We start from the raw sequence: 24,559 nt of genomic DNA, 5'->3' as shown, positions 1-24,559 counted from the left end.
CAGCGGGGATTCCGCGCAAGGAGTAGCCACTGACGTCACTTTCCATATATGACAGTGAAATAGGGGCTTCCTTCTAGGAGTGGAATCCCCAGCCTATGCTCTGGCTGGGGATTCCGCTCCAAGATGGAGTCCCAATGGCGCTATCTGTGGAGGGTGTGGCGCTATCTACATGGACACTGTGGCACTATTTAGGGCACTATCTACAGGGGACACTGTGGTGCTCTCTACACGGGCACCATCTACATAGGCACTGTGTCACTATCTACAAGGTCACTCGCACTAGGTGCAGCTAAGGGGGCATTATACGGTATAAGGGCAGCTAGGGGGCATTATACGGTATAAGGGCAGCTAGGGGGCATTATGCTGTGTGGGGGCAGCTAGGGGGAATTATGCTGTATGGGGGCAGCTTTAGGGACATTGAGCTGTATGGGGCAGCTATGGGGGCATTATACTCTATGGGGCATTATACTGTATGGGGCATCTGTGTGGGCCTTATACGGTATGGGGGCATTATACTGTATGGGGCAGCTATAGGGAGCATTATTCTGCATGGGGGCATTATACTGTATGGGGCAGCTATGGGGGCATTATGCTGTATGGGAGAATTTTTTTGGGCATTATACTGCATGGGGACATCTGTGTTGGCTTTATACTGTATGAGTGCATCTATGGGGACATTATACTGTATGGTGACAGCTAGAGGGCACTATACTGTGTGGGGCATCTATTTGGTATTATACTGTGTGGGAGGCACTATGGGAGCATAATACTGTGTGAACTGAATCGGGTGTGTATGGGCAGGAATTGGGTAGGATTAGAGGTGTGGCTTAAAATAAAAAAAATTGCTGATCCGTCTTTGTGATGCTTGAAAGTTGGGAGGTATGTAAAATAAATTCTAATTAATTATATTATTTCATAGCAATTAAATTTTTTGTATACTTATTATTTACACCAGGGGTAGGCGTTTTGTATGGCGTGCCATACATGAAATCATTGATGAAGTACTCGGTGCGCCATGCAGACATGAAAGTCATAGGCTGGGTTCACACACCCTATTTACGGACGTAATTCGGGCGTTTTTGCCCCGAATTACGTCCGAAAAATGCGGCTTGAAAGCGTTTACAAACATCTGCCCATTGAAAGCAATGGGCTGACGTTTGTCTGTTCACACGAGGCGTATATTTATGCGCCGCTGTCAAATGACGGTGCGTAAATGGACGCCCGCGTCAAAGAAGTGACCTGTCACTTCTTGGGGCGTAATTGGAGCCGTTATTCATTGACTCCAATGAAAAGCAGCGCCAATTACGTCCGTAATGGACGCGGCGTTCAAGCGCCTGCACATGCCGTTACGGCTGAAATTACGGGGATGTTTTCTCCTGAAAACATCCCCGTAATTTCAGCCGTTATGGACGCTGTAGTGTGAACATACCCTTAACCTCGAATTACTTCCGAAAATACGGCTTCAATGCGCCGGCAAACATCTGCCCATTCATTTGAATGGGCTTTACGATGTTCTGTGCCGACGGTCATTTTTTTTACGCGCCGCTTTCAAAAGAAGTGCCTGTCACTTCTTGGGATGTAATTGGAGCCGTTTTGCATTGACTCCATAGAAAAACAGCTCCAATTACGTCCGTAATGGACGCTGCGAAAAACGCCTGCACTTGCCTTTACGTCTGAAATTCCGGAGATGTTTTCTCCTGAAAACAGCTCCGTAATTTCAGGCGTATCGGACGTGTACGTGTGAACATACCCTTAGGTTCATTCTGATGAACAGCTATTCCTCCCGACTCCCCTATACTCATGATCGCTTGGCTCAGCTTGCCCGTGTTTTCAATGATGAGAGGTAATAAGCCGCTTCCGGACTCCTCTTATCTCCTGCAGGAACAAAGAATCGGGGATGTTGAAATCAAGAATGCCCAATCCTTCTATCTGTGAATCTGCCGTCAGGGAGGGGCCGGGACATCCCCATACTCATTAGATAGTTGTCCTGTCCTGCCAAAATCGACTGGTAATGCCGCAAAAAACGCCAGGAAAATGCCACCAAAACGATGTGTCACCCAGAAGTATGTCACCCCAGGAGTGTGGGGACACTCTGATTGGTACTGTTATTCAGCTCTGGCAGGCATTGTTATGGGGTCACTCTGGTTGGCACTGTTATGTAGCTCTGGCAGGCATTGTTATGGGGTCACTCTGGTTGGTACTGTTATTCTGCACTGGCAGGCATTGTTATGGAGTCACTCTGGTTGGCACTGTTATGCAGCACTGGCAGGCATTGTTATGGGTCACTCTGGTGGGTACTGTTATGCAGCACTGGCAGGCATTGTTATGGGGTCACTCTGGTTGGTAGTGTTATTCTGCACTGGCAGGCATTGTTATGGGGTCACTCTGGTTGGTACTGTTATTCTGCCCTGGCAGGCATTGTTATGATGTCACTCTGGTTGGCACTGTTATTCAGCATTGGCAGGCATTGTTATGGGGTCACTCTGGTTGGCACTGTTATGTAGCTTTGGTAGGCATTGTTATGGGGTCACTCTGGTTCGTACTCTGTTATTAAGCACTGGCAGGCATTGTTATGGGGTCACTCTGGTTGGCACTGTTATGTAGCTCTGGTAGGCATTGTTATGGGGTCACTCTGGTTGGTACTGTTATGTAGCACTGGCAGGCATTGTTATGGGGTCACTGGTTGGTACTGTTATTTAGAACTGGCAGGCATTGTTATGGGGTCACTCTGGTTGGTAGTGTTATGTAGCACTGGCAGGCATTGTTATGGGGTCACTCTGGTTGGCACTGTTATGTAGCTTTGGTAGGCATTGTTATGGAGTCACTCTGGTTGGTACTGTTATTCAGCACTGGCAGGCATTGTTATGGGGTCACTCTGGTTGGTACTGTTATGCAGCACTGGCAGGCATTGTTATGGGGTCACTCTGGTTGGTACTGTTATGCAGCACTGGTAGGCATTGTTATGGGGTCACTCTGGTTGGCACTGTTATGTAGCTCTGGTAGGCATTGTTATGGGGTCACTCTGGTTGGCACTGTTATGTAGCTCTGGTAGGCATTGTTATGGGGTCACTCTGGTTGGTACTGTTATGTAGCACTGGCAGGCATTGTTATGGGGTCACTGGTTGGTACTGTTATTTAGAACTGGCAGGCATTGTTATGGGGTCACTCTGGTTGGTAGTGTTATGTAGCACTGGCAGGCATTGTTATGGGGTCACTCTGGTTGGCACTGTTATTCAGCACTGGCAGGCATTGTTATGGAGTCACTCTGGTTGGCACTGTTATGTAGCTCTGGCAGGCATTGTTATGGGGTCACTCTGGTTGGTACTGTTATGTAGCATTGGCAGGCATTGTTATGGGGACACTCTGGTTGGCACTGTTATGTAGCACTGGCAGGCATTGATATGGGGTCACTCTGGTTGGCACTGTTATGTAGCTCTGGCAGGCATTGTTATGGGGTCACTCTGGTTGGTACTGTTATGTAGCATTGGCAGGCATTGTTATGGAGTCACTCTGGTTGGCACTGTTATGTAGCTCTGGCAGGCATTGTTATGGGGTCACTCTGGTTGGCACTGTTATGTAGCTTTGGTAGGCATTGTTATGGGGTCACTCTGGTAGGTACTGTTATTCAGCACTGGCAGGCATTGTTATGGGGTCACTCTGGTTGGCACTGTTAGGCAGCACTGGTAGGCATTGTTATGGGGTCACTCTGGTTGGCACTGTTATGTAGCTTTGGTAGGCATTGTAATGCAGTCACTCTGGTTGGTACTGTTATTCAGCACTGGCAGGCATTGTTATGGGGTCACTCTGGTTAGTACTGTTATTCAGCACTGGCAGGCATTGTTATGGAGTCACTCTGGTTGGCACTGTTATTCAGCACTGGCAGGCATTGTTATGGAGTCACTCTGGTTGGCACTGTTATGTAGCTCTGGCAGGCATTGTTATGGGGACACTGGTTGTCACTGTTATGTAGCACTGGCAGGCATTGTTATGGGGTCACTCTGGTTGGTACTGTTATGTAGCACTGGCAGGCATTGTTATGGGGTCACTGGTTGGTAGTGTTATGTAGCTCTGGCAGGCATTGTTATGGGGACACTGGTTGTCACTGTTATTCAGCACTGGCAGGCATTGTTATGGGGTCACTCTGGTTGGTACTGTTATGTAGCACTGGCAGGCATTGTTATGGGGTCACTGGTTGGTAGTGTTATGTAGCTCTGGCAGGCATTGTTATGGGGTCACTGGTTGGTAGTGTTATGTAGCACTGGCAGGCATTGTTATGGTGACACTGGTTGGTAGTGTTATGTAGCTCTGGCAGGCATTGTTATGGGGTCACTGGTTGGTAGTGTTATGTAGCACTGGCAGGCATTGTTATGGGGTCACTGGTTGGTAGTGTTATGTAGCTCTGGCAGGCATTGTTATGGGGTCACTGGTTGGTAGTGTTATGTAGCACTGGCAGGCATTGTTATGGGGTCACTGGTTGGTAGTGTTATGTAGCTCTGGCAGGCATTGTTATGGAGTCACTGGTTGGTAGTGTTATGTAGCTCTGGCAGGCATTGTTATGGGGACACTGGTTGTCACTGTTATGTAGCACTGGCAGGCATTGTTATGGGGTCACTCTGGTTGGTACTGTTATGTAGCACTGGCAGGCATTGTTATGGGGTCACTGGTTGGTAGTGTTATGTAGCTCTGGCAGGCATTGTTATGGGGACACTGGTTGTCACTGTTATTCAGCACTGGCAGGCATTGTTATGGGGTCACTCTGGTTGGTACTGTTATGTAGCACTGGCAGGCATTGTTATGGGGTCACTGGTTGGTAGTGTTATGTAGCTCTGGCAGGCATTGTTATGGGGTCACTGGTTGGTAGTGTTATGTAGCTCTGGCAGGCATTGTTATGGGGTCACTGGTTGGTAGTGTTATGTAGCACTGGCAGGCATTGTTATGGTGACACTGGTTGGTAGTGTTATGTAGCTCTGGCAGGCATTGTTATGTGGTCACTCTGGTTGGTAGTGTTATGTAGCTCTGGCAGGCATTGTTATGGGGTCACTGGTTGGTAGTGTTATGTAGCACTGGCAGGCATTGTTATGGGGTCACTGGTTGGTAGTGTTATGTAGCTCTGGCAGGCATTGTTATGGGGTCACTGGTTGGTAGTGTTATGTAGCACTGGCAGGCATTGTTATGGGGTCACTGGTTGGTAGTGTTATGTAGCTCTGGCAGGCATTGTTATGGGGTCACTGGTTGGTAGTGTTATGTAGCACTGGCAGGCATTGTTATGGTGACACTGGTTGGTAGTGTTATGTAGCTCTGGCAGGCATTGTTATGGGGTCACTCTGGTTGGCACTGTTATGTAGCTCTGGCAGGCATTGTTATGGAGTCACTCTGGTTGGCACTGTTATGTAGCTCTGGCAGGCATTGATATGGGGTCACTGTGGCAGGTATTGGGGCACTAGTCCTGCAGGTCCCCCGGCTGTGTATAAGATACATGTATACGTTGTGTGCAGGACTATAGAGTATCTCCGGTATACACAGCGCACAGCCCGCGGCCGGGGAGACGCTGAATGACAGGCGGTTGTGTAACTAAGGAGATGGATCCGCCCCCTCCCCAGTGACTTCCGCTTCCGGTTGTCCTGTACCTGAGTCAGTGGAGCCTGGATGTGACTGTTGCGGAGAGTGTGAGCCAGGAGCTGGGTACGTGCCGGGGGAGAGGGTGCGTGGGAACGGGGAATACGAGGCCCGCACTGTACTGCCCCTCACCCCGTGTATACTATCCTGGTCCGTCCGGCCCCCCTCCCTCCTTGTCCTGCCATCATAGGTTCCCCTATACCAGCCTCACTTGTCACACATGTACATGTGTCCGCCATAGATGCCCTGGCACTCTGCATGCCACCCCCAGGTGTCATAGGTTTACCAATTCTAGCTTTAGGTGCTTTTCTGTGCCAGCCTTTGCAGCTGTTTGTGGATGTGCCAGCCTTGCTAATGTCCCTGTACCAGCTCCTGACCCTGCTGTGCCGGCCCCTGGTGTTCTCATGCTGGCCACTGGCTATAGGTGGCAGGTGTCACTGTGTGTCTTTGATTTGATCGGTGCGGCTCACGTTGAATATTCTTTAGTCCGAGGTGTCAGAGTTCTGCCGCTGTTACATTGTTACGTTTTTTATAATGTACATAAAAGGAAGATCTATCCGCCGGGTCTCCTCTAAAGAATAAAAATTATCTACTTATTTTTTGTCTTCTGAAATGTGGACTATTCATGAGTTACCCTAACAATTCATACTTCAGCACTGCCACAATATGATGACCTTTAACCCTGGTCCCTGCTTTGGCTGAGGACCACAATGTCCCTCTGATGGAGCCGCAGTCACCGGTTGACCGCCATTGGTCTTGATCGTACAGGACACCGATATTCCAGGTTTCTCATCTGTTGTTCCTTTTGTTTCATCCTCAGGATCTGATATTTTTCTGCTCTTACTTGGGGCGGCGTCAAGGGATTTCATGTGGAAAAGAGCGAAACGTTTGCAACATCTTTACTCTCAGAGAGAAGAGAAGTTCAAGGGTCGATGATGTCAGAATCGAATAAAGAGCTGGTTAATCTGGTGTGGGGAGAGAAAAATGGCAAAGGCCTGGTGGACTCCATCTTCAGCCGGTGGACACAAGGTAAACGGGGATATCGGAAGGTGGGGGATATAATTCTCAACGTTTATTATAATCATTTAGAAAAGAAGACCCATTCTTGACAGCCTTTTCTTATAAGAGGAACCAATCATCCCATCCCATTTATGAATTTAGTAGCCCCCCCCCATAGAACCCCCTCCAGCTCTTATAAATAGTTTCTTCAGTCTCGAGCTCTAAAATTCATCCCGTATTTAAGGTTTTGAAAGGGACAATATTCTATTTGAATTACAGGTTTTTATCCCTTTTTATGCACCCAAAAATGTAATTTGGCTTTTGCAGCTGATGCTTGGCATTGAGTGCTGCTTACTGGTTCCCAGTATTCCCAAGTACTTGTCTGTAGTATAATAATACCAGCCCTCCCGGCCTCTTCTTATCTTATTATTCAGGAAGAAAAGCTTGCGGGCTGATTTCTTTTTTTTTTTTTTTTTCTTTTTTTTTACGTAGGATTTGTTTTCAGTGACTCGGAATCGACAGCGTTGGAGCAATTTGAAGGTGGCCCGTGTGCCGTTATTGCACCCGTACAGGTATGTTCTCCAAGCGCATTGAATATATTTGAATTTTATTATTTTTTTGGTACATACGATTTTTTTTTTATTACTTTTTTTTTATTACTTTTTTTTTACATTGTGCTTGGGGAAAAATGGGAAAAGGGGTTTTTTTTTTTTTTTTTTTAACATTTTATATTTTTTACACTCCTGAAAATGTATCTAACTTTTTTTTTACACGTTTTAATAGTTCCCCCTAGGGGACTTGAACCAGCGTTACCACTGCAATACATGGATGAGTTACGGAAACAGCGTAACTCGCTGAGCTATGCTGTTTCCGTAACTCCCGTAGTAGTGAATGGCAGTTACAGAAGCAACGTAGCATGCTACGCTGTTTCCGTAAATACTATTCAGTTCTATGGGAGTTACGGAAACCGTATAGCTCAGCGAGTTACGCGGTTTCCGTAACTAATTAATGTACGGTGTTTTCAGAGCTGCCGAGTTCCGGAAACAGCGTAGCTCACGGTGCTACGCAGTTAACGTAACTCCCGTTCACTTCTATGGGAGTTATGGAAACAGCGTAGCTCAGTGAGCACTTGGCTGTTTCTGTAACTCCTGACCAGGAAGTGGCCGGGAGACAGCGGAGCGAATAAGATAGAACGGGTTTTATGGGACCCCGTTCCAGAGATAGGTGCGGGTCCTAGAGGTGGGACCCGCATCTATCTGACATATCCTGTGGTTATGTCATAAATGTCCTTCATGGGAAGACCCCTATAAATGCCGCGGACGCTATTGACCATGGCATTTAACTGGTTAAACGGCCAGGAACAGCGCCATCGCTGTTCCTGGCCGTTAGAGCAGCGTGTCCATTGTAAAACACAGCTGACACCTGCAGTGTATGTAGCGGGCTCATGTTTTGGAGCGCGTGAGCCCGCTCCAAACATCATCCCCGCTCCATGATTTGCCGGCACATCGTGGGTCGGGAAGGGGTTAAGTAAGAAGCGGTCAGGGGGACGGCACTAGCGGGTCCCTTGACTGCCGACTATAAGACGCAGGGACTTTTTAGCAAGATTTATTCTTGCTAAAAACGGCGTCTCATAGTCCGAAAAATACGGTATACATAGAAGCTGTATCGTTCTCTCTCGGCCTATTCCGTCAGTTCAACTCAACTGACGGCTCGACTGAGAGCCGGTCGATGTGTCTTTGAGACACAGGATCCACCCAATATCCATCACATCTAAATTCATCAACTTAGATGTGATCGATATTTGATGGATCGCTAGTATGGAAACCCTGAGTGCTCCATTCCTGCTCACCAGCACGACCACGGTGAGGAGTTCGTGCGCTGCCCCTCCATGCCCCTATGGAAGTTACGTTAACAGCCGAAAGGGACCGGACCCCCAGCAATGTAACGTCTATCATCCATACTGTGATGGGTAATTTACCATATCAAGAGCGTCTACGGTGTCTGATAACTATATTTAGAATGTGATTTGTGTTGTGTCTTGATCAGGCCTCACCTCATCATTATTTATGTTTATTACCGCAGGCCTTTCTGCTGAAAAATCTGCTCTTCACTTCTGAGAAGTCTAACTGGAGAAGTTGTCAAGGTAAATCCCTTCATGAAGCAAATGTACAGCTTATAAGCTATGGAATCCCGTAGTGTCAGCGAGATTTAGCTGATAGCGGCGTTCTGCAGCTTCTATGTACAGTAGATACATAGAAGCGGCAGAAGTAAAACAGCAACATTTTTAATCAAACGTATATTACAAAGTTATTTTTATGCTAAAATACATATCTTTATAATAAATAAAAGACGACTAAGGTTTTTATAGCATTTAAGCATTCTGATGTTTTACATGTTTTCTTTGACAGTTTTCAACCAAAATTGACTACAAAAAAAAGATTAACTAGTTTCAAAACACTTATGACATATGAGAAGTTTTTTAATAGGAGGGGGTCCGGGTGCTCAGACCCGCACAGTCGCTGAAACAAAGGTACAGAAGCTCTCGGCATCCTCAGATGTAATCAGCGCTCCTTATTAAGCTGAAGACGGATCACATGGACCGCCTAACAAGGAGCGCGGATTACAGCCGAAGGTGCAGGAACCTCGACTGAGGGCATCTGCACCTCCCATTCAACGACGGTGGAGGTCTCGCACTCTGACCCCACCGATCAGAACAATGTCTCTATGGCCAATCAAAAGGTTTTTTAAAAAATAGTTCCTCTTAAAGGGGTCAGGTTTTATGTTCATAATGCTTAATTGGTGCATAAATTAAAAATTCTACAACTTTCTCATGTACTTTTTGTGTTTCAATTCTTCACCATTTTCAAGGTATTTGTTGTCAGTGAATGATAACACTATTGTTTACATTCAGAGGCAGCAAACCTTGTACATAGCTAGTCAGGTTCTCAGCTGAGAAGTGGATACATGTATCAGTCTCCAGCCCACAGCATTCTCTATACAGCCTGGACTCCAGACTGATACAATGTAGCAAACTACCAGAGAGATTTGTGCAGCTGCGGATGTGCTTAGCTCACTGAGCATTGTCTAGACTCCATACAATTATATCCACTTCTCAGCTGAGAGCAGGACTAGGTATGTAGAGTTATGCAGGCTCTGAATGTAAACAGGACTGTTCTCATTCACTGACAGCAAACAAATATCTTAAATGGTGAGGAATTGACACACAAAGTATATTAGAAAGTTATAGAACTTCTAATTTTTCTACTACTTAAAGAAAATCTGTCACCCGTTTATTAATTCCCTAACTAATCTAATAGACGCTATGATGCTGATAACTAGTGTAATTTGTCTTAAAAAAAACAAAAAACGTAAATTATTTGCAAGGTTAGGAGCATTTTAGTAAATATGCTAATTTGGTTCTAATCGCCAAATAGGAGGTGACTCTTTCTTTTCACTCTGGGCGGTGTAATGTTTTCTGTATGACGCTGTCCAATCAGCATAAAGCCCCCCCCCCCCCCTTCCCTGCCCAGCCACACAGTGTGATCATAAAGTATACAGCTACCATTCCCGACTGTGTATTCAACTGGCGATATCTCCAGTTGTGTCACAGCTAGAACTGCGATCCTTGTGCCATATGAAAGATTAGAATCTCCTCTTTCATATGACACCAGAACAGCTGTTCCAGGGGGTCCACAGTTGGAGATATGGCTATTTGAAGTGATCCCCCTTCCCTCCAGCCTCAGTCTCTCACACTGTGTGAAGCAGCTTCATGCTGATAGGACAGCGTCAGAGGCTGTGAGGAGGCTCCGCCTCAGGAGAATCGCTGGTGGTGACGCCCACTTGTCTAGTATAGCCTCATTTGCATATTTAGAAAAAAGCTCTTAACTTTTAAAATCATAAACGTTTTGGGACACAATTTTCACTGGTATTATCAGTGTGACGGCGCCTATTAGAGTAGCGAGGAGATAGGGCATTACTAAACTAGTGACAGATCCTCTTTAAGCATTATTTTTTATAAAACCCGAAAGCCCCTTTAAAGCGACAGTATAAGGTAGAGACATTCACAGATTAATTCCTGTCAAGCCGCCTCCGCCCTTGTCTCTACCCTCAGTTCAGTGGGAATTTTGCTTTGAGCAGAGGGTCTGTATAATCAGAGAGCGGGACTGGTTGCTGGGGACGCGCTGCCTGACAGCCCCATTGAAACGTCTGTGGTTGTTAGGCAGTATAACCCTAGTTACCAGATTGTCAGACATGACACAGCTGATCATCCGAAAGCCATTTCTTTATACGATCACCCTACAACTTTGTGTTCATCTTTTGACCGTTTTTCTGCTTTGCTTTTGTCTTTTTTATGCTGAAATGTAGAAGATGAGCAGAAAGACGTCTTGTGTCAAACATTGAGTGACATTCTGGAAATCGCCAGCATGAATAGCGCCGGCTCGTACTGCCTGGCCACCTGGCCGAAAGGGAAAACCACTCCGCAACCTGAACGGGACCTCCCTGCAGAGAGCAGTCAGCCTGGCGAGCAGCCCTGTAAGCTTCCACCGCTCTGTCTCTCTCATTCATGGCGGTTCTGACGTCTTCCATATACCAATCCTACAGATCACATCTTTGGCACATTCTCGTACTGGGTTGTAAATCCGCAGTGACTTGTCAAACTTCTACCTCTATGTGCAGATATGAGATCTGGTGCTGCTGAAACTTCTGGAACACTAGATTTTCAATGGCTTGAAGGGGTGTCCCATAAGGACCAGCCCTGTCCATATGCCCAATTAGTAACATATGGATTCTTGTTCCACCACCCCCTATACTAACCAGAGCTCAGATCGACTAAAAAAAAAACAGCGACTCTGGACTAAAAAAAAAGTCTGCGTTCACACGCAGCCGTTTCACCGGCAAAACTGCAATGTGTGATCGCAGCTTTGCCTGAACTGATACATTGTAACAAGATGGGTCAGGATGATTTACTGCCAACCGCAGTCAATCAAGGAATTTCCACAACCGCAAGGTTTTCCAAAGGCAAAAAAAGTCATGATCTGATCGCTTCTCCTTAAAGAGGCTCTGTCACCAGATTCTCAAATCCCTATCTCCTATTGCATGTGATCGGCGCTGCAATGTAGATAACAGTGCCGTTTTTTTGTTTTTTTTAAAGTTCATTTTTGGCCAAGTTATGAGCTATTTTATATTTATGCAAATCAGCTTTGAAATGGACAACTGGGCGGTTTTTTTTTTCGTTATGTCCAACTGGGCGTGTATTGTGTTTTTTAACACGGCGTGTTTATGTGTATGACGCTGACCAATCAGTGACCAGTCAGCGTCATACACTCCTCAACATCTGCACGCTCCTCCTGAAATATTCTGTGCTGCTGTGAACTCTGCTCTTACCATTACGTAGCTCTCAGTCTTAGTTACATAGTACATAGTTAGTACGGCTGAAAAAAGACACATGTCCATCAAGTCCAACCAAGGGAAGGGAAAAGGGAAGGAAAAATTTCTACACATAGGAGCTAATATTTTTTTGTTCTAGGAAATTATCTAACCCTTTTTTAAAGCCATCTACTGTCCCTGCTGTGACGGCTCCTGCGGTGACTATTCCATAGATTCACCGTTCTCACAGTAAAGAAGCCTTGTCGCCTCTGCAGCTTGAACCTTTTTTTCTCCAGACGGAGGGAGTGCCCCCTTGTTTTTTGAGGGGGTTTTACAAGGAACAGGATATCACCATATTTTTTGTATGTGCCATTAATATATTTATATAAGTTAATCATGTCCCCCCTTAGTCGTCTTTTTTCAAGGCTAAATAGGTTTAATTCTTTCAATCTTTCCTCATAACTTAAATTCTCCATGCCCCTTATTAGCTTCGTTGCTCTTCTTTGTATTTTTTCCAACTCCAGGGCATCCTTTCTATGAACTGGAGCCCAGAACTGAACTGCATATTCTAGATGAGGCCTCACTAATGCTTTGTAAAGTGGTAATATTACATCCCTGTCCCGCGAGTCCATGCCTCTTTTAATACACGACAATATCTTGCTGGCCTTTGAAGCAGCTGATTGACACTGCATGCTGTTATTGAGTTTATGATTTACAAGTACACCCAGATCCTTCTCAACAAGTGAATCCGCCAGTGTAGCTCCCCCTAGGACATATGATGCATGCAGGTTGTTGGTACCCAGATGCATAACTTTACATTTATCTACATTAAACTTCATCTGCCAAGTGGACGCCCAAACACTTAGTTTGTTTAAATCTGCCTGCAATTCATGAACATCTTCCATAGTCTGAACTATATTACATAGCTTGGTGTCATCTGCAAAAATAGAAATAGTGCTATTAATCCCATCCTCTATATCATTAATAAATAAGTTGAATAATAGTGGTCCCAGCACTGAACCCTGGGGTACACCACTTATAACCGGTGACCATTCAGAGTAGGAATCATTGACCACAACTCTCTGGATACGGTCCTTGAGCCAATTCTCAATCCAATTACAAACTATATTTTCTAAACCTATAGTCCTTAATTTACCCATTAGGCGTCTATGGGGGACAGTGTCAAATGCCTTTGCAAAGTCCAAAAACACTAAATCCACAGCGGCCCCTCTGTCTAGACTTCTGCTTACCTCTTCATAAAAACAGATTAGGTTAGTTTGACAACTTCTGTCCTTAGTAAAACCGTGCTGGCTATCACTTATAATGCTATTTATTGTCACATAATCCTGTATATAGTCCCTCAATAGCCCCTCAAACATTTTCCCCACGATGGATGTTAAGCTTACTGGTCTATAATTACCCGGGGAAGACCTAGAGCCCTTTTTGAAAATAGGCACCACATTTGCCCTGCGCCAGTCCCTTGGCACTATACCAGTCACTAGAGATTCTCTGAATATTATGAAAAGGGGGACAGAAATAACTGAACTAAGCTCTTTAAGAATTCTAGGGTGTAACCCATCTGGTCCCGGAGCCTTGTGCACATTTATTTTATTTAATTTAGCTTGGACCATCTCTACATTCATCCAATTCAGTATATCAGCCGATATATTAACAGCACTGGCACCGGCTACATCAGCTGCTCTTTCTTCAGTTGTATATACAGAGCTAAAGAACCCATTTAGTAACTCTGCCTTCTCTTGATCCCCTGTGATCAACTCCCCATTACCATTATCTAGGGGTCCTACATGTTCAGACCTTGGCTTTTTTGCATTTATATGCTTGAAGAATTTTTTAGGATTTGTTTTACTATCCTTGGCCACCAGTCTGTTACCTCTCCTCCACTCCTGTCCTCAATAACACCTTCACATGATTGGCAAGTCACCACCCCGCACAAGATCCGCACGCTCATCTCTTGAAATAATCATGTGAAGGTGTTATTGAGGACAGGAGTGGAGGAGCTAAGTAATGGTAAGAGCAGAGTTCACAGCAGCACAGAATATTTCAGGAGAGGAGCGTGCAGATGTTGAGTGTATGACGCTGACTGGTCACTGATTGGTCAGCGTCATACACATAAACACGCCCAGTTAAAAACACAATACACGCCCAGTTGGACATAACGAAAAAAAACGCCCAGTTGTCCATTTCAAAGCTCATTTGCATAAATATAAAATAGCTCATAACTTGGCCAAAAATGAACGTTTTTTAAAAATAAAAACTTTACTGTTATCTACATTGCAGCGCCGATCACATGCAATAGGAGATAGGGGTTTGAGAATCTGGTGACAGCCTCTTTAAGGCTATGGTCACACTGCGTTTTTTGACGCGGAAACCTCGTTGCAACGCTCTTCAAAAACGGCCCGAAAATGCCTCCCATTGATTTCAATGGGAGGCGTCTTTTTCCCGCGAGCGGTAAAACAGTCTCGCGGGAGAAAGAAGGGACATGCCCTATTGTCGGGCGTTTACGCCTCTGACCTCCCATTGATATCAATAGGAGGCAGAGAAAGCGTATTTCGCGGCGGTTTATGCACATGGGCGAAAAACGTAGCGAAAATCGGCGTGCAGGCAGAGGAAAATCTGCCTAAAAATTCCAAATGGAACGTTGCAGCCGTGTTGTTGTGAGGCTACATTGTCCAGGCCGCCTCCTTGAAAATTGTGAGGGATTGAAACACGAGGGGGCAGATTTTTTCAGACTGGCTTTTCATACGTCGAAAATTCCATCTACATTTGCTATGAGCAGGCGCAGAATTTTGCCTAAATTTCCGAGTTCTGAGAAAAGTAGCAAATGTGGCGCGCGTCATGATTTGCAACTTTTCTAAGCCAAAATAACACAACCAAAGCTATTGATTGATTCCCGCCAATGTATGTCAGGCAGGAAGCAAGGAAGGCAGAAGTAAAAGTGGAAAATCTTCTTTTCATCATCTCTTTTAGTACTTGTTTAACTTTTTTTTATTTTAGAGAACTTTTTTTTTTCTCATATCTGATTTAACCCCTTGACCCAACAGAACGTGCCAGTATGTCCTGGTGTGGGGGTTGAAGTATGGAGCGGGCTCATGCGCTGAGCCCGCTCCATACACTGCGGGTATCATCTGTGTATTACAGCTGACAACTCGCACTAACGGCCAGGAACCGATCCCTCTGATCCTGGCCGTTTAACCACTTAGATGCTGCTGTCAATAGTGACTGCGGCATCTAAACTGTAAGAAAGAGGGGGCCCATTGGCCACCCCACAACTTAATCGCGGGGTGCCGGTAATTGTCATGGCAGCCCGCGGGCCTAATGGAGGCCCCCAGGTCTACCTTCTTCTCCTCCTTTTAGTCGCTGCCTCAGTAGCCTGTACAAATAACAATACACTGCAATACATTGCAATCTGACGATCGCTGGTTCAAATCCCCTAGGGGGACTAATAAAGTGAAAAAATAATTAAAGTATTTAGTAGTCTATGAAAAAATATTTAAAGTTAAAAAAAAACTTTTCCCATTTTTCCTTTCAAGTAATGTAAAAAATAAACTTTTGTATTGCCGCATCGGTAAAAGTCTGAACTATTACAATATAACATTATTTAAAGAGGCTCTGTCACCAGATTATCAAACCCCTGTCTCCTATTGCATGTGATCGGCGCTGCAATGTAGATAACAGCAAAGTTATGTTGTTTTTTTTTTTAAAACGATCATTTTTGCCCAAGTTATGAGCAATTTTATATTTATGCAAATGAGCTTTTCAATGGACAACTGGGCGTGTATTGTGTTTTTACCAACTGGGCGTTGTGAATAGAAGTGTATGACGCTGACAAATCAGCGGCATACACTTCTCATCGTTCCCACCCAGCTTCTTTCACGAAAGACACACAGCGTGACGTCACCCACAGGTCCTTCAACCTTGTCGTCGGACAAAGAAGATACATCGGCTGAAAGGCGTCCAAAAGGTTAATATGCTCGTCTCTAGGGAGTTTACTATGCTTACCTGCACATGGTGATGCTGCTGCAAATTCAACTGTACGCCTGGAGCTGTGGTGTCTTCTCTCTTCCGACGCCAAGGTTGAAGGACCTGTGGGTGACGTCATCATTCCCAGCCAGCTTCTTTCACTGCAGACACCGCGTGACGTCACCCACAATAAAAAAACACAATACACGCCCAGTTGTCCATTGAAAAGCTCATTTGCATAAATATAAAATAGCTCATAAATTGGGCAAAAATGATCGTTTTTCAAAAAATAAAAAACCGTTACTGTTATCTACATTGCAGCGCCGATCACATTCAATAGGAGACAGGGGTTTGATAATCTGGTGACAGAGTCTCTTTAACTTGGACGGTGAACGACGTAAAAAAACCAAAAACATTAAAACGCCAGAATTGCTGTTTTTTTGGTTACCTTGGCTCTAAAAAAAAAAAAAAAGATTTAATAAAGCGTTCAAAATGTTGTGCTAAAAAATGGTACCAATAAAAGCTACAGCTCGACCCGCAAAAAATAAACCCTCACACCGCTCAAATGACGAAAAATAAAAAAAGTTCTGGCTTTTTTTAACAAATAGTTTTTTCTTAATATTAGTAAAACATAAGAAAAACCAACTATATACATTTTGTATCTCCATAGTTGTATTGACCAGCAGTATCAAGTTGAAGTTTTTACCGCACAGTGAAAGACGTAAAAACAAAAGCCAGAAAGAAACGGAGGAATTTTATTTTTTCCCAAATTTCACCCCACAAAGACTTTTTTTTTTTTCTTTTCAGTTACCCAGTACGTTATATGTTACTTTAGTACCAATAGTAACTACAACTTATGCAAAAAAATAAGCCCTCACCATTTCCATTGATGGAAAAATTAAAAAAAAGTTATGGCTCTTGGAAGGCGGGGAGTATGTCTGACTGCAAGGGGTTAATATTAAAAGTACAAAAAGTTTTTTATATTTGTCATAATTACAATTTGCGCATCAGGAGTAGAAATTGTGCTGCTTGACAGCCGATAAGTATTGACAAAAGGGGACTCCAAGCATAAAACGATTGCCGTTTCTCCCCCGGTAAATGTCGGCCGTGGGCTGCGCTCCTGACTCATTACATCTCTGTAGATTTGTCTTAATACAAAAGGAAACCTCAACGCGGTTCCCATAATTACTGAGATGATTAACTTCATTATGAAGTGACGGGCAGACGGCACCAATGGAAATCACTGTAAAGGCTCGACGTGGGCTAATCATTTAACCCATTAAAGGGAACCTGTTGGCAGTTTTGACCCCACTGAATGCTATAACTGCTATACAGGGGCTAGAGGGCGATTTCTAAACCCGTGTGCCAGCAAATCGTACAGCGGCGCTTAGAAAAAAGTTCATACATCTCCTGTACCCTATGAGTTTTACTATAGAATTGTCCACTTGCTGTATCCTGTGATCTCTGAGCCAATCCCTCCCATCTTGCCGAGAGAGAGAGAGATATGTACAGCGCACGCCCCATTGGTATAGCGCACGCCCCATTGGGACAGCTAGTGAAGCCAATGCTTTCAAGAGGCCGTTTCCAATACCCATACGTCGGTATACCACAGTACGGTGCAGGTGTGAAATTTCAAGCTGGCATGTCTGGCGCAGAAGGCGTCAGACTTGTCAATCACGGCAAGATGGGAGGGGTCAGCTCCAAGATCGCAGGACACTTCCCTGTTTAACGGATTCTCAGCTTTAAGTGGTTAAAGAGGATCTATCTGCTCTCAAGTCTGTTTGAGTAAATACTCAAATTCCCAATGAAATAACAATTTCTTAGAGATCTGCATTGGGCCGTTCCTCTATTATTCCTACTGGAAATTTATGAAAAGATTGACAACTGGGTGTTACCATTCCCCTTGTTAATGGGCGTGTCGCTACAGTCACTCTGTCAGCACTGATTGGATAGTGTCTGTTTAGGGACACACCCCCAACTGGTAACACCCAGATGTCTATTTTTATTCATTTTCTAGGAGGAATAACAGAGGAACGGCACAACCTAGAGTTCAAAGGAAAGATGCTCCAGAATTATGTCATGGGAAATACAAGTATTTACTAAAACAGACATGACCGGAGAGGTGATCGGTCCTCTTTGACATCACTGCACACAAACTGTAATATGAGGAGATGTGTAAAGTTCTGGTATCGGTCCGTGGTTTTGGGAATGGTGTCCCTTTTGATTTGAAAGCTGAAAAGCGGTTTATATACAGATAGACTGTGACACTACCCAGCGGCTGAGAGACCTAATTGAGAATGTGCCAAAGATGTTAGATGTATTCCTAGTTCATTATACCATTTAAAGGGGAAGTAACATGCATTTATTGAGAAATTGAAGTGTCAAAATCAAATGTTACTAAATGCTTTAGTAAATAATTTCCCCGTGAAATAAGTGGGCTATCTTTTTCTACAACTCTGCTTTGTGCCGTTCCTCTGTTTGTTCCTCCTGGTAATGTATACATTGACAACTGGACCTTTACAGACCTTATTGGACCGTGTCCGTGTGTAGGGACACGCCAGATAAGGGGAATGTTAACACCCAGCTGTCAATTTATTCATACTTTTACATGAGGAATAACAGAGGAAATGTAGAGTTGTAATAAAATTTGCTAACCCATTGATATTTTATGGGGAATACAAATATGATCTAAAGGTTTAAAAAAAGATTTGACGTGTCAGAAGTTTTGATCGGTGGGGGTCCGAGCATTGAGACCCCCACACATCACTAACAAAGTGGCAGAAGTGCTCGGGTGAGTGCTGTGCCGCTTAGTTTCTGATCGGCTTTTCTTGGAAAGCTGAGCTAGCGGTGTACGGACTCCTAGTCTATCTATTGAGCCCGTACACTGCTCTGAGAAGCCGTTGAGAAACTAAGCGGCCCGGCACTCCTCTGAGCACTTCTGCCGCTTCGTTTAAGCGATCGGTGGGGATCTCAGTGCTCGGACCACCACTGATGAAAACTTCTGACATGTCACTATATGTCAACAGTTTTTTAAGAGTTTCGTTACTTTAATGGTGGCTTGTAGTATATATATATATGGACCGGTAGGGATCTGACTGCTGAAACCCCCACAGATCGCTAGAATGAAGGGGTAATCGGCTCTGGTAAATAAGACATTTTCTCATGCAGAAAATCTCCAGAACTGGTGCTGTGTAGTTAGTGCAGCACTGCCGTATTCATCCTACTATTGGTGGGGGTCCCAGTGTTCGTATCCTCGCCGATCAGACAATGATGGCATATCCTAGCGATGTATCATTACCGCCATTGTCTAAGATGGGAGAATCCCTTTAATTCAAAACTATGGACAGGAATCCATTTTCTTTTCGATTGCTATCCAGTGTAACGACTCTCGTATTCATCGTACCGATTCTAGGAGCGGCCACGAAGGCCCCATGCACACGACCGTAATTATGGACCCATTCATTTCTATTGGTCACGGACACCTTCCTGTATATTTACTGAAGGTGTCCGGGCCGTAGAAAGCATGCGTAAAAAATAGGTCATGTCCTATTTTTGGTTTATACGAACCGTGCTCCCATACTTTATAATGCTAGCACGGCCCGCAACTGCGGATGACTGTCTGCGGCCTGTCTTGCCCATAAGCACGGCCCGTGATCATGGCCACTGTCGTGTTCATGGGGCCTAAAGGAGATTTTACACTGGACGACTATCGGGCAGACACGTGTTCATATAACACTCGTTGCCGATAATTGTCCTGTGTAAACGGGAACGATCAGCAGATGAACAAGCAAACGCTGGATCATCTGCTGGTCGTATTGTTTTAAAAAAGTGAAATATTATCGTTGTCGGCAGCACATCTCCCAGGTAGACGCGCTGCCGACATAATGATTATGTATGGGGACGAGGGATCGGAGTAACGACCGCTCGTCCCCATCCACAGCTCGGTGTGACAGCAGCAAACGAGTGCCGATCAACGATGTCTCGCTGATCGGCACTCGCTGCATCGGCCGATTTTATCGACCGGTGTAATAGGGACTTCTGACTTCTATTATCTGAAGTTTCCCCTTTAAATGGTCATCTTCTTCAAATTCCATGCATTTGGCTTTGTGGCTTGTGTTTTCCTGGCCGGTCTTCGGTGTCCTCCATTCTCTTCCTTCATCCACGTGACGTCCTGTTATCTGAGCTGGATCACTGTAGCTTGTAGTGTGTATTGTGTGTATTATATTGCTGTATAGTGCTGAAAAGTGTCTTTTATGTGTAGCTGCCTTGGCTGCAGAGGAGATTGGCTTTGAGAGATTTCATGCATTAATTCAGTAAGTAACGTTGAAACATTTATACTGGGGGAGGGGAGGGGAGGGGGGTTATTATCGTGTCTTCCTTGTGCTGCTGCACTACAAATACAAGGGTGTCCTCACAGTCACGCACTGGATTTTTTTTTTAAAGACCATTTCCCCCCAAAACGAGTCACCAGTAAATGTACATCTGATGGGAAAGCTCTCGCCACATACATCAAACATATCCATAGGCTCCCGTTCACCCAGCGGAGGCCGACTGTGTGTCCTTCTGTCCTCGGTCAGGCTGGTTTACGTTCATAACCTTTTGTTCAACTGTATTTAATAGTGTAATTTGCTGCGCTATTCCATAGAGAGGCAAAAAACTGCATACGGTGCGGTGTATATTATTATTATTTTTATTTTTTTCAACATGGGAACCCTTGGATGACAGATGCCACTATATGCATATATTCACACAACGTATACCTCCAACATACACTGCATGCAAAGTGTGAATTCAAGTTGTTGAGTTGTTCTACCCTGAGAAGTTGTTAAAGGGATAGACGTTTATGGCATAGGCCATAAATGTCTGGTAGATGTGGATCCCAGAGCAGAGACCCGCTCCAATTTTAAGAACCGGTATCCCCCATCCCTGCCGCATCCAGACGGGGGTCTATGCGGAGAGGTGGCCAGCAGCAATGCTTCACACAGTCTCCATCTGGATGCAGGACCAGGCAAAGTCAGGGGGAGCTGTGTTCTCGAAATAAGTCCTAGACCTAAGATATTAATACCCCTTTAAAAACTATTTTCTGCCGTTTCTTAGGGTGCCTGTGTGGAACAATGGATATAGCGGACGTACCGCTGCAAAAGGCCATTTGGCCATTCCTGACTGTAAGAAAGCGAGGTGAAAGTTGTGAAGGCAGCCATATTGGTTGTCATCCAGCTTTTCCCAGACCCAGATTAATACGGCATTGTGAATACAACATTATATGTAAAGGGGTATTCCAGCTAGAAGCATATATTACCTAACTAGTGAATGTTAGATTGGTGAGGGTCCGATTGCTGGGACCCCCACCGATCGCAGCGGTTTCCATAATCTCCATAGAGTTTTTTTTTTTTATGTCGCAGCACACATGCCCGACCATATCTCCGTATAAACTCCTCACCGTGGTTGGACCCCCAGTGATCCACTGATAGGTGATAAATGTATCTAGCTGGAATACCTCTTCGAACAAGCCTAAACTGATATTGTGTTATGTCTAGTGCAGGGCCTGAGGGGGCGGAGCATGACACAGCATTCTCTTGGATGCTCTGTCATGCTCCGCCCCCTCAGGCCCTGCGCTAGACAGTGTATCAGTTTTACCTGGAGTGTACTTTTTACAGATGAGGACCCCATATTTCTTGGCAAAACAAATGGGAGAGCATAAACATTTTTTTTTTCCCCCTGTATTTGGCAAGAAATGCAGGCTCCTTCCACCGACTTTGGATAAAACTGTTTAAATGCAGCCTAAGAAATAGCAGAATATGATCTAGAACAACTTTATAGATGAAGACAAGTCAAAGTCTTACATTTCTTTTATTTTCGGGGGAGATGTTCTTTAAAGGGTAAATAAACTTTTAAAAAACTTCTGACGTATCTTACTGACATATCAAAAGTTTTGATCGGTGGGGGTCTGAGCACTTAGACCCCCACTGATCGCTAAAACGAAGCAGAAGAAGCGCTATGGCAAGCGCTGTGCCGCTCCGTTTCTGATCGGCATTCCTCTGAGCGGTGTACGGGCTTAATAGAAAGTCTGGGTGCGTACAACGCTCACTCGGCTTTCTAAGGAAAGTCCATCATAAACGAAGCAACACCGCACTCACCCGAGCGCTTTTGCCTCTTTATTTTAGCGATTTGGTGGGGTCTCGGCGCTCGGACACCCACCGATCAAAACTTCTGATATGTCACTGACCTGTCAAAAGATTTAAAAAAAAGATTAGTTACGTTTTAATCTATACGGGTAGTTTCTTTCATGTTCGGTGAGCTGTATTACACTATAATTTATCGTATTATTTTCTCATGTCTAGTAAGAACATTTGTTTTATAAAAACTATTAAGTCTGATGATCTATTGTATCGATTGATAAATCTTACTTGGGGCCCCACAATGCTGAAATCTCAGGCGTTCTCCTGGCCGGCTTCTCTGGATCCTGACAACTTTGAGCTCAGAATAGGTTATTGTGCCTTTTAGAGGGATTCTTCACTTAGGACAATTCTTGTTAGAGTCACTTGTCCATAAACTGATCACATAGTGCCCCCTCCCCCCACCTTCTTGGACCCCCAGCAATCACCTCTAATCTGTGGGGAAACCTGGCAGTAAGTGCTTAATTTCCCTGCAGCGCCTCCGCAGGCCGAATTAAGCATTACACAGTGTCCATTCATATCAATGTGTTGTCTGTGTAATACAGGTCAAGTCTTCCAAAGAGAGAGAGAGAGACACTCTTTGTAACAGCTCTCCACTCTGGCCAAGAGATGAGGAGCCGGAACAGAGGAACCCTGGAACAGAGGACTTTAATTAGTGCTTGTATAAATATATAAATGCTTCTCCTGCTATAAGTTGTAGTATCTATATACACAGAGAATAGGGGGGGGGGGGGGGTTGCTGAAATAATTCATAGGGTGTCATGATCCAGAAGGTAAAAGCCAACAGGACCCCAGGATCTCTGCATTGTGAGACCGCAGGTAAGTAAGGTTTTTATGGTTGGGAAAATAGCCAAATACATAAACTATAAAATTGCTACCAGGGTAGTTGCTGCAGATATTAGTTCCCTTGGACTGTTACCTTCTCCATAATAAGATGCCATTTTCATGTCCAGTGATAGACTGGAAAGTTTAAATAGGAGCTGTCACCTCTCCTGACTCTAGAGTAAATACTTGTTTTACCCAGAAGATGCTCCAAAATTTTTATTTTATGGGGATGTCCTTCGTCTACACCAGGGGTCTCAAACTCGGCTGGGTAAGTGGGCGACATATAGAAAAAATGGGAAGTTGATGGGCCGCATTACTTTCAAATTTGATACAAAATTATTGTTAATTAATAGGTTATTTGATCTACTATAATACTACATTACTATAATAATAGCGCTAGGTTTAAAATTTGAGATATTTCTCCACGTGTTTATTTCAACCATCCAGCTTTCCTGCTTGAGTGTCGCTAAATACAGTCCGGTGGCTCAGTAGCCGTATTTGGGAGACACATGTCAAGATTGGGCAGCCCCTTTTTGGATTCTGCCACAGTGCCCTCTGTGGATGCTGCCACACATACCCCAAGTAGATGGCTCCATTGGGGCTCCCTCTAGGAGTGGAATCCCCAGCCAGAGCGTTGCTGACGCTTTGGCCGGGGATTCCTCTACTGTTGGAGCCCCTGACGTCACTATCCATACACAGTGACGTCAGGGGATCCTCCTGGACCGGAATGTAATATCGGGGGTAACCCCAGAGCCGGAGTCCCGGAGCAGAGCACTAGTATAGGCTCTGTGCCAGAACTTTGGGGAAGCCATTAACATCAATGTCCATATATGGCCAATGATGTCAGGGGCTTGCCCATAGATGGAGTCCTGGAGCGGAGCCTCTTCTAGCACTCTGCCTGGGATTCCAGCTCTGCTCCTGACATCACTGTCCATATATGGACATGGATGTCAGGGGCAACCCCAGAGCCAGAGTCCTGGGCAGAGCGCTAGTAGGCTCTTCCTGGGACTCCAGATGTGCTCCTGACATCACTGGGACTCCTGCTCTGGGGAAGCCCCAGACATCGCTGTCCATATGTGGACAGCGATGTCAGAAGATTCCGCAGAGTCCCGGAGCAGAGCCTATACTAGCGCTCTGCACGGGACTCCGGCTCTGGGGAAGCCCCATACATCGTGTGTCCATACATGGACACCGATGTCTGGGAATTCCACAGAGTCCTGGAGCAGAGCCTATACTAGCGCTGTGCACGGGACTCTGGCTCTGGGGAAGCCCCAGACATCGCTGTCCATATGTGGACAGCGATGTCAGGGAATTCCAGAGTCCCGGAGCAGAGTCTGTACTAGCGGCTCTGTGTCCCGCGGGCCGCAGATGACAGCCCCAGGGGCCGCATGCGGCCTGCAGGCCGCGTGCTTGAGACCCCTGGTCTACTCTGTCTCGGTATCGATTGGACAGTTTGAGTGTCTAGGTGCACGCCCCCAATTGACGGTGACTAAAAACACAAGTTGTCCATTCATTCATTTCCAGGAGGAATAGCAGAGGGAGAGCACAACAATGAGTACTAAGATACCTCAGGATTGTTATTTTATGGGGAATAC

At 45.1% G+C, this 24,559-nt stretch overlaps 1 protein-coding gene across 2 annotated transcripts in view; it reads left to right on the top strand.

The window, feature by feature from the left end:
• The first annotated feature begins 5,593 nt into the window (after window positions 1-5,593).
• MINDY3 (MINDY lysine 48 deubiquitinase 3) overlaps window positions 5,594-24,559 on the top strand; it is a 96,609-nt gene continuing 77,643 nt past the window's right edge. The window contains exons 1-6 of one of the 2 annotated variants that reach the window (XM_075828745.1): window positions 5,594-5,682; window positions 6,437-6,645; window positions 7,108-7,187; window positions 8,698-8,758; window positions 10,981-11,148; window positions 20,225-20,276. In XM_075828745.1, the coding sequence (XP_075684860.1) occupies window positions 6,549-6,645; window positions 7,108-7,187; window positions 8,698-8,758; window positions 10,981-11,148; window positions 20,225-20,276 (458 nt within the window). In that variant the 5' untranslated portion in view covers window positions 5,594-5,682; window positions 6,437-6,548. Of the gene's footprint in view, window positions 5,683-6,436; window positions 6,646-7,107; window positions 7,188-8,697; window positions 8,759-10,980; window positions 11,149-20,224; window positions 20,277-24,559 lie in introns of those variants that run through there. The other variant, XM_075828746.1, reaches the window with a different exon arrangement.

This window comes from Rhinoderma darwinii, chromosome 5 (genome assembly GCF_050947455.1).
Source record: "Rhinoderma darwinii isolate aRhiDar2 chromosome 5, aRhiDar2.hap1, whole genome shotgun sequence".
Taxonomy (NCBI): Eukaryota; Metazoa; Chordata; class Amphibia; order Anura; family Rhinodermatidae; genus Rhinoderma; species Rhinoderma darwinii.
Note: the sequence above shows the minus strand (reverse complement) of the source record. Positions and strands in the feature narration are given on the sequence as shown.